The following is an 8,576-nucleotide window of genomic DNA, read 5'->3' on the forward strand; positions in this document are numbered from 1 at the left end:
CCCCCCTGCAAAAAGGGACCCCCCCAAAAGGGCATCCCTCACCCCCGGCCCCCCCCACATCCAAGGGGTCCTCCACATCCCAGGGGCCTCCCGCCCCCAAGGGCCCCCCCACATCCCAGGGGCTCTCTGCCCCTAAAGGCCCCCCCACATCCCAGGGGCCTCCTGCCCCCAAGGGCCCCCCCACATCCCAGGGCCCCCCCACATCCCAGGGGCTCCCTGCCCCTAAGGGCCCCCCCACATCCCAGGGGTCCCCCGCCCCCAAGGGCCCCCCCACATCCCAGGGCCCCCCTACATCCCAGGGGCCCCCCGCCCCCAAGGGCCCCCCCACATCCAAGGGGTCCCCCGCCCCCAAGGGCCCCCCCACATCCCAGGGGCCCCCCACATCCAAGGGGTCCTCCACATCCCAGGGCCCCCCCGCCCCCAAGGGCCTCCCCACATCCCAGGGCCCCCTCACATCCCAGGGGCTCCCTGCCCCTAAGGGACCCCCTACACCGCAGGGCCCCCCCACATCCCAGGGGACCCCCGCCCCCAAGGGACCCCCCACATCCCAAGGGTCCTCCACCTCCCAGGGGCCCCCCACATCGCAGGGGCCCCCCGCCCCCAAGGGCCCCCCCACATCGCAGGGTCCCCCCACATCGAAAGCCCCCCCCACATCCCAGGGGCTCCCCGCCCCCAAGGGCCCCCCCACATCGCAGGCCCCCCCCCCATCCCAGGGGTCCCCCACATCCCAGGGGCTCCCCGCCCCCAAGGGCCCCCCCACATCCCAGGGCCCCCCCACATGCCAGGGCGCCCCCACGCCCAAGGACCCCCCCACGTCCCAGGGCGCCCCTGCCCCCAAGGGCCCCCCCCCAGCTGCGGGGGCTCCCCCGCCGACGCCGCCCCCCGGCTGTGCAGCCCCCACGGGCGCGGAGCCCACCCGGGCACCCCCCGAGGAGCCGGTGTGTGTTGGGGGGGGGGGGGGGGGTGTGGGGGGTGTGGGGTCCCGCTGCCGGGGGAGGGGAAGGGGGGGGGGGGGCGGTGTGTGTGCCCGATCCCCGGGGCTCCCGGTGCCCCGGGAGGGGTCCCGGTGTCAGGGGAGGGGGGGGACGACACACCGATCCCCGGGGCTCCCGGGGCGGGGGGGGGGGGGGAAAGTCGGTACTCGGAGGTCGCCCTGGGGTCCCGGGGCGGGGGGTGTCGGTGCTGGTGGGGGGGCGATCCCGGTCCCGGAGGGGAATTCTCAGTCGGAGATCCCGGGCGGGGGGCGGGGGGGGGGGGGGTCCCCATGAATACGCGGTTCCCGCAGGCGCGACCGGCGGCGGGGCCGGGGCCGGGGCCGGTGCCGGAGCTGCGGGCGGCGCTGGCGGCGGAGCGCAGCGGGCGGGCGGCGCTGGAGCGGGAGCTGGGGCTGCTGCGGGCGGCCGGGCAGGGGCTGGCCCGGTACGGGGCGGGGGCGACACCGGCGGGGGTGGGGCGGGGGGGGGGGACACCGGTACCGGGAGTGACAGCGGGTGGGGGCCGTGGGCGACGCTGGGGGCCGGGGTGGGGGGTGACAGGAGGGACCCCCGGGTGACAGCAGGTGCTGGGGGTGGGGGGGTGACACCTTGGTGACAGCCAGTGGGGGGGGGGGGGGAGACATCGGGGGGGACATCGGGGGGGACACCAGGGCCCCCGGGTGACAGCAGGCACTGGGACAACCCCCCCCCCCACCCCCCCCCCCCAGGGTGACAGCAGGGACGGGGGGGAGGGGGTGTGACACCAGGGACCCCGGGTACCGCAGGGGGGCCACCGCCCCAGGGCAGGGACAGCGGGGACCAAGGGGGTCCCGGGCGGGTGGGGGGGTGGGGGTGTCCCCGAGGGTCCCCAGCTGATGCACCCCCCGCCCCCAGGCGCCTGCAGGAGGCCGAGAGCCGCAACCTGGAACTGGAAACGAAGCTGCGGCGGCTGCAGAGCCCCCCCCCGGGGCCTGGCCCCCCCCCGCACGAAGGTAAGGACCCCCCCTCTACGTGTGTGTCGTGTTCCCCCCCCCCCCCAAACCCTTCGGGTACCCCCCAGGGACACCCTGCAGCCCCCTTTACATGCCCCCAACACCCCTCAGACACGCCTCCCCCCCCCCCCCCAGTCACTTGGGCCCCCCCCAAAGTCCCTTGGCAGAGCTTGACTCCCCCCCCTCCAAGTCCCCCCCTTCATCCACTCAAGCCCCCCCGAACCCCCCCAAATCCTTTCGGTAGCCCTGAAACCCTCCGCAGGATGGCAGTGGGGGGGGGGCGGAATTGGGACCTCGACACCCCCACCCCCAAGATGGGGGGAACCCCCAAAAAGGGTACTGGGGGGGGCACCCCAAAGTGGGGAGGTGCTAGAAAGGGTATGGGGGGAGGGACACAGGAAAAAGGGGGGGGGGGCGGCTTGGGGCCTTATCCTCTCCTCAAAACGGGGGGGGGCGGGGAACACCCCAAAAAGAGTGTTTGGGGGGGTCCGGCCCTGACCCTCCCCCTCCGTTTCCCTTGCAGGAGGCGCGGGGCAGCCCCCCGCCATCACGGCCCCCCCCGCGGAGCCCCCGACGGACGTAAGGCTGGGGGGGGGGGGCAGGGTTTGAGGGGGCACGGGGAGGGGTTTGGGGGGGGGGGGCGGTTTTGGGGGTGCGGGGGCCGCTGACGCTCTCTGCTCTCTCCGCAGCCCGGCAGCGGGGGCCCCCCCCGGCTTTTCCGCTCCCCCCTGGGGGTGCCCCTGTCCCGGCACCTGCTGCTCTGGGCCCGGGTACGTGGCACTGTCACTGTCACCTCCCCCCCCCCGCCACTGCCACCATCCCCCCCCCGCCCCACCCAAGGCATGGCTGTCCCCCCCACTGCCACCCCCAGGCACGGCCACCCGCTCTGCCTGGGATAACCCCGGGAGGGGACAACCACGGCTGGGACACCCCTGGCACGGCCACCCGCTGCCGCTGCCACCACCGCTGGCATGGCCACCACCGGGCACGGCCACCACCGGGCATGGCCATGGAGCTCTGGGCCACCGCCAGGCAGTGCCACCGCCCCGGGCTGTCACCTCCGGCACTGCCACCACCCTGGAAAGTGTCACCCACAGCATTGCCACCCTCTGAGAAGTGTCACCTCCGGCACTGCCACCCCCCTGGAAAGTGTCACCTCCGGCACTGCCACCCCCCAGGCTGCGTCACCTCAGGCCCTGCCACCCCCCCGGGCAGTGCCACCCCCCTCACCACCATTTGTCACCCAAGGCCGCATCAAACCAGGCCGTGTACTCCCCCCCCCCCCCCCGCACCCCCAAATCTGGGGGGTCCCCAACGAGGCGGGGGTGGGGTGGGGGGGGCGGCTGGACGGGATGGGGATGGGGTGGGGGGGTGGGGTGTGACAGGGCCACCGCAGTGTGCCCTGACCCCCCTCCCATCCCCAGGTCCCCCGTCCCGGTGCCACCAAGGACTGCCTGCTGCTCTGCGCTGCCGGCCTGCACCCTCCCGCCCCCCCGGGAACCCCCCCTTGAGGGGGGGAACCCAGGCGTCCGGGCTCACCAGCACCCCCTTTTCTTGCACTTGACACCCCCACCCCACGGCGGGGGGGGGGTACGTCCCCCACTGTACATAATCCCCCCGTAACCACTAGGCACAGGGGCGGGGACCCAGGTGTCCGGCCCCCCCCCCCCCCCCAGGGACCCCCGGGGGGGGTATGTGTGCACCGTTGCCCCCATGACCGGCAATGAGGGGCGGCAGGACCCAACCCCCCCCCCCGAGGTGGGTGGGGGGCACACACACACCCTCCCCCCCCCCGTGCCACCCTGGGGGGGCCCCCCAGGGCCCCTCCACTAGTAATTTATTTGTAGGGACGCCCCACGTTTGCACTAAGCCCCCCATTATTTATACCCCCCCCCTCCATTTTTTGCCCATCCCACCACCCAGCTTATTGCCCCCCCTGTTTTTTTTGCCCCCTCCCCCCGGTTTTTTGCCCCTCCCTCCATCTTCTTACCCTCCCCGCCCCCCCGCCCCCAGTTTGTTGCCCCCCCTCCAGGGGAAGAGACGAGAATAAAATTGTGTTTCTGCAACTGGCCTCTGCGTGGGGGGGGACACACATGGCGACACACACGGGGGGACCCCAGAATGGCCCCTGGGGGGGGGGGGGTGCGTGTGTCCCGGCCCCGGGGGACAGGGGGACAGCACTGCCGTGTCCCTGGGCTGTCCCCATGGGGCACCGGCTGCTGCCTGCTGTCCCCGTGGCCCTGCAGCGTCCCCAGGCTGCCCCCCTGTCCCCATACGTCACTCCCTGTGTCCCCATTCTGTCTCCAGTCTGTCCCTGCATCCCCATGTGTGGCCCATCACGTCCCCACGTGCCACCCATCGTGTCTCCAGTGTCCCCATCGTGTCCCCAGTCCATCCTGGATCCCCATGTGTCACCTATCGTATCGCCAGTCTGTCCCCATCGTCGTCCCCACATGTCGCCCAGCGTGTCCCCCACCCATCCCTGCGCACCAGCCCTCATCCCTGCCCCCGGTGTCCCCAACCTGTCCCTGTCCCCAGACACATCAGGGCCACCCCGAGTGCGAAAAGAGTCTCTTTAGTATAAATAAGGGCAGAGCCCGGTGGCCCCACGCCGTGGCGGGGACATAAAGTGACGAAGGCACAGGGCGCCCCGCCGGCGCGACACCGCGGTGCCACCGCCCCACCAGGGACAGGGGACAGTGGGTGGCCGTGGGGACAACGGGGCGCCCGCCCGCCCACCCGGGGGGCTCAGTAGTACGGGGACGGAGTGGTGTCCTGGAGCGGTGGCGGCCGCGGGGGTACGTACGGGTGACGGTGACAGTGACAGCTATACCACAGTGCCGCTGGGAGAGCCGCCGTTCTGCGAGGACAGTCCCTGCCAGGGAGGGGGACCTCAGTCACCGGGGGGGACCCCCACACACACTGGTTCCCCCCCCCGCCATGTCTGTCCTCCCCAGCCCCCAAAGCCCCTCTCTGACCCCCCCAGGCTGCTGCTGGGACCCTTCATGGCCCCCCAGTGCCCCCCAAAGCCCCTCTCCGACCCTCCCAGGCTGCTGCTGGGATCCCCCACATCCACCCCAGCCCCCCAAAACCCCTCTCCAAGCCCCCCAGGCTTCTGATGGGACCCCTCATGGCCCCCCCAGCCCCCCCCAAAGCCCCTCTCCAACCCCCCCAGGGCTGCCGGTGGGTCCCTCGCGTCCCTTCCAGCTCCCAAAAAATCCCTCTCCAACCCCCCCAGGCTGTAGGTGGGACCCCTCGTGTCCCCCCAGGCCCCCCCCCCGCCCCGCGCACTCACGGCCTTGCCGGGCCGTGCCCAGGTGCAGATGAGTCCCTCCTGGCAGGCGGTGACGATGCAGTCCTCCAGGAAGAGCAGCACCGTCAGCCGCTCGTGGGCGATCTTCTTGCAGACGAGGGGCTCCAGCAGCGGCACCTCGTGAATGCGGGGACACAGCGCCGTCCCCAGCACCTTGGCCGTGTCCAGCCGCCCCCGGGGGCCGGCCCCGCCAGGGGGTTTCTCCCCGCTCCGGCTGATGTTGCCCAAACTGTGGTAGCGTTTGTGTTCTTTCTCGGCACCGGAGGGTCCCTTGCGTTCCTGCAGCGTCAAGGTGGCGAAGCGGCCGACGCTGAGAGCCGGGGGGACGTCGGGCGGGGGGCCGCGGGCTGAGCCCGTCCCCGCCGGCTGCGGAAGGCTGTTGGAGCGGGAGAGTGAGCGGGGCAGCCCTGGCACGGGAATGCCGGCGTCTGCCGATCCGGTGAGGGTCCGGGCGCGGGAGAGGGGAAGCCGGGGGTAGAGGACGTCCTCGGTCAGGTCCCACAGGCAGAACTGGGTGTCCTGGCCAGCCGAGCCAAAGCGGTAGGTGACAGCGGGGGAGCGGCGGGTGAGGGGGTCAGCGGGCTCGTCCTCCTCCTCACCCCCGCTCAGCTCGGGGGGCTGGGGGCTCTGCGCCGCCCCGGTGAAGGGATCAAAGGCCACGGCATTGACCCAAGACTTGTGGCCGTGACCTCGGGCCACCACCCGCCCTTCAGCAAAGGACCAGACGGTCACCAGGTCGTCCTCTCCCCCCGTCACCACGTAACGGCCGTCGGGGCTCCAGCAGACGCAGAGCAGTCCCCCGAAATAGCTCTTCATCATGCCCTGCAGCAGCATGGAGTCGAAGTGGAAGACGCGCAGGCAGCCGTCCTGGCTGACGCAGGCCAGCGAGCGCCCGTCTGGCGAGAAGGCGAACTCGTTGAGGGCCCCCTCGCCCACCGCCCACTTGAGGAGGGGGTTGCGGGGGGTCTTGCTCTTGCAGGCGAAGACGCTGAAGCCCTCGCCCTGCGTCAGGAGGTTGTACTGGGGGGCCGCGGCCCCGCAGGGCTGCTCGGCATCATACAGGTAGAGGTGGCCGCTGGCGTGCGAGGCCAGGAAGAGCCGCTCCGTCTCCGGCAGCCACTTGACGAAGGTCACCTTCGTCTTGTCGATCAGGCGCTGCGGGGAGGGGAGGAAAAGGCGGGGGTCAGGGGGGGCGGGACTGGCCCCGCAGGCACGTCTGGGGACACAGAGCGGCAGCATGGCACAGCCGCGGTGTGTCACTGAGGGCAGAGCCCGAAGCGGCACATTTGGGGACACAAACGGGGACTCTGGGGACATGAATGGGTGACGTCTGGGGACACAAGTGAGGGCTGAAGCACAAACTTGGGGTGTCACTATGGTCAAAGCCAAAAAAGGAGCATTCGGGAACCGGAATCAGTGCATTTGGGGACACGAATCCATGTCATAGTGCAGTCCCGGGGCGTCACTGAGGGCAAAGCCCAAACTGGCACACTTGGGGACAAGAATGGGGACATTGGGCGACACGAGTGAGGGCTGAGGCAGAACCTTGGGGCATCAATAAGGGCAAAGTCAAAAAAGGGGCATTTGGGGACCTGAATTGGTGTGTCTGGGGACACAAACTGGTGTCAGGGTGCAGGCCCAGGGTGTCACTAAGCACAAAGCTGAAAAAGGAGCATTTGGGGACTTGAGATGCCGCATCTGGGGACCAGAATCCCTGTCACAGCGCAGCCCTGGGGTGTCACTGAGGACAAAGCCCAAACTGGCCCATTTGGGGACATGAGTGAGGGCTGAGGCAGAACCTTGGGGTGTCACTGAGGGCAAAGCCCAAACTGGCATGTTTGGGGACCCAAAATGGGGACATTTCGGGATGCAAGAGAACGCCACGGCACAAACCCAAGGTGTCAGTACGGGCAAAGCCAAAAAAGGGACGTTTGGGGAGCCAAATCTGAGTCGTGGCGCACGCAGCCCTGCCTCTCGCTGAGGGTGCAGAGCCATCGCGGGCCCCTACCGACTGCCGCCATCTCCAGGTGGAAGCCTCAGCCCCTTCTGGCGTCTCACCTCCTCGTTAAAGAGCTTGCTGGCGTCCTTCTTAACGAGGTCGAGGCACTGGACCTGCCCGGCGGAGAAGCCCACAAGGAGGGCGATGGTGTCAGCAGCAGCCGTGAACTGGTTGAAGTCGTGGCAGGTCGGCTGCGTCCCCTTGTAAATGCGCTTGTCGATGGGCTTGTGAAGGTCCAGCGACTGCGGGAGGGGGGACGGGATGGGGACGTCACCAAAGGGGACGCCACTGACTGGGGGATGTCACTGAGGGCAGGGGACACCCCCGCACCCACCCCGGTGGTGCAGGGAACATCCTTGTCACCGTCACACCGCTGCCTGGCCCGTCCTAGGCCAACCACCCCCCGCAGACGGCTCCCGGGGGCTCCGGGGTCGCCATTACTGACCCGGACGTCACCCTCCCTGCTGTCCCCACTAGCGGGCAGCTCTTGTGGGGTCCGGGGTCACCGTTACTGTCCCCGGTATCACCATCTTCAGTGTCCTCGCTAGAAAATGGCTCCTGGGGGGGTCTGGGGTCACCGTTACTGGCCCCAGCGTCCCTGTCCCCGCTAGCAAAAGGCTCCCGGGGCTCTGAGGTCACCGTCCCTGTCCCTGTCCCCGTCCCCGCTGGGCTCAGCCCCCCGGTACCAGCCCCCCAGTACCGGCTCTATGATCCCTGCGACAATCCCGGTGTCCCCAGTACCGCCTGGCTCCAGAACCCCCGTTAACGCCCGGTTCCTCCCCCGCCCCGAGACCCCGGTTCCCCCGTTACCCGGCGGCTGCCGCGACCACCGGAGCCGGCCCCACCGTAGAAGTAGAGCTCTCGGCCCAGGTTGAAGCAGACCCGGCTGCGCTCGGCCGGGCCCCCGGGTTCCTCGGCGGGCGGCAGCGTCAGTCGCACCATAGACAACCGCACCGGGGGTATCGCGGCCGAGCCGGGGGCGGCGGCGGGGCCCGGGCCGGCAGCGGGCGGGGACGGTCCGGGGGTGGCGGCGGGGCCGGCTCGGGGCCGCGGCTCGGGGCCCAGCAGCCGGTAGGAGCCCTCGCGGGTGCGGAACTGGCTCTTCAGCTCCAGCGGCTGGGCCGGGAGCGCCGCGGGGCCATCACCCGGCCCCGGGGCCGCCGCCGCCGCCGCCATCTTCCCGCCGGAAGGGCGTCACCGCCCGCCGGAAGCGCCCCGCCCGCGCGCCGCCGCCGCCGCCATGGCAACGCGCTGAGTCACGCGCGGGGCCCCGCCCACCCCGGCGCGGCCTGGCAGCG

At 71.2% G+C, this 8,576-nt stretch overlaps 1 protein-coding gene across 1 annotated transcript; it reads right to left on the reverse strand.

Annotated features, from left to right (window-relative positions):
- Positions 1 to 4,525: 4,525 nt before the first annotated feature.
- DMWD (DM1 locus, WD repeat containing) lies at positions 4,526 to 8,466 on the reverse strand. Its single transcript, XM_074567354.1, has 4 exons — positions 8,089 to 8,466; positions 7,338 to 7,520; positions 5,262 to 6,434; positions 4,526 to 4,841 (listed from the first exon to the last, which is right to left on the reverse strand). Exons 1-4 carry the CDS (start codon positions 8,452 to 8,454, stop codon positions 4,794 to 4,796), a joined length of 1,770 nt encoding a protein of 589 aa, XP_074423455.1. The 5' UTR covers positions 8,455 to 8,466; the 3' UTR covers positions 4,526 to 4,793.
- Between the last annotated feature and the right edge of the window lie 110 nt (positions 8,467 to 8,576).

Source organism: Larus michahellis, chromosome 26 (genome assembly GCF_964199755.1).
Source record: "Larus michahellis chromosome 26, bLarMic1.1, whole genome shotgun sequence".
In the NCBI taxonomy this organism is placed as follows: domain Eukaryota; kingdom Metazoa; phylum Chordata; class Aves; order Charadriiformes; family Laridae; genus Larus; species Larus michahellis.

Excerpts from the sequence above, each read along its gene's own strand:
- DMWD (XM_074567354.1), bottom strand. The coding sequence starts at position 8,454 with ATGGCGGCGGCGGCGGCGGCCCCGGGGCCGGGTGATGGCCCCGCGGCG. Across the intron at positions 6,435-7,337 it reads GCAAGCTCTTTAACGAGGAG|CGCCTGATCGACAAGACGAA; the intron begins GTGAGACGCCAG and ends CCCTCCCCGCAG. Across the intron at positions 4,842-5,261 it reads GGGCACGGCCCGGCAAGGCC|GGACTGTCCTCGCAGAACGG; the intron begins GTGAGTGCGCGG and ends CCTCCCTGGCAG.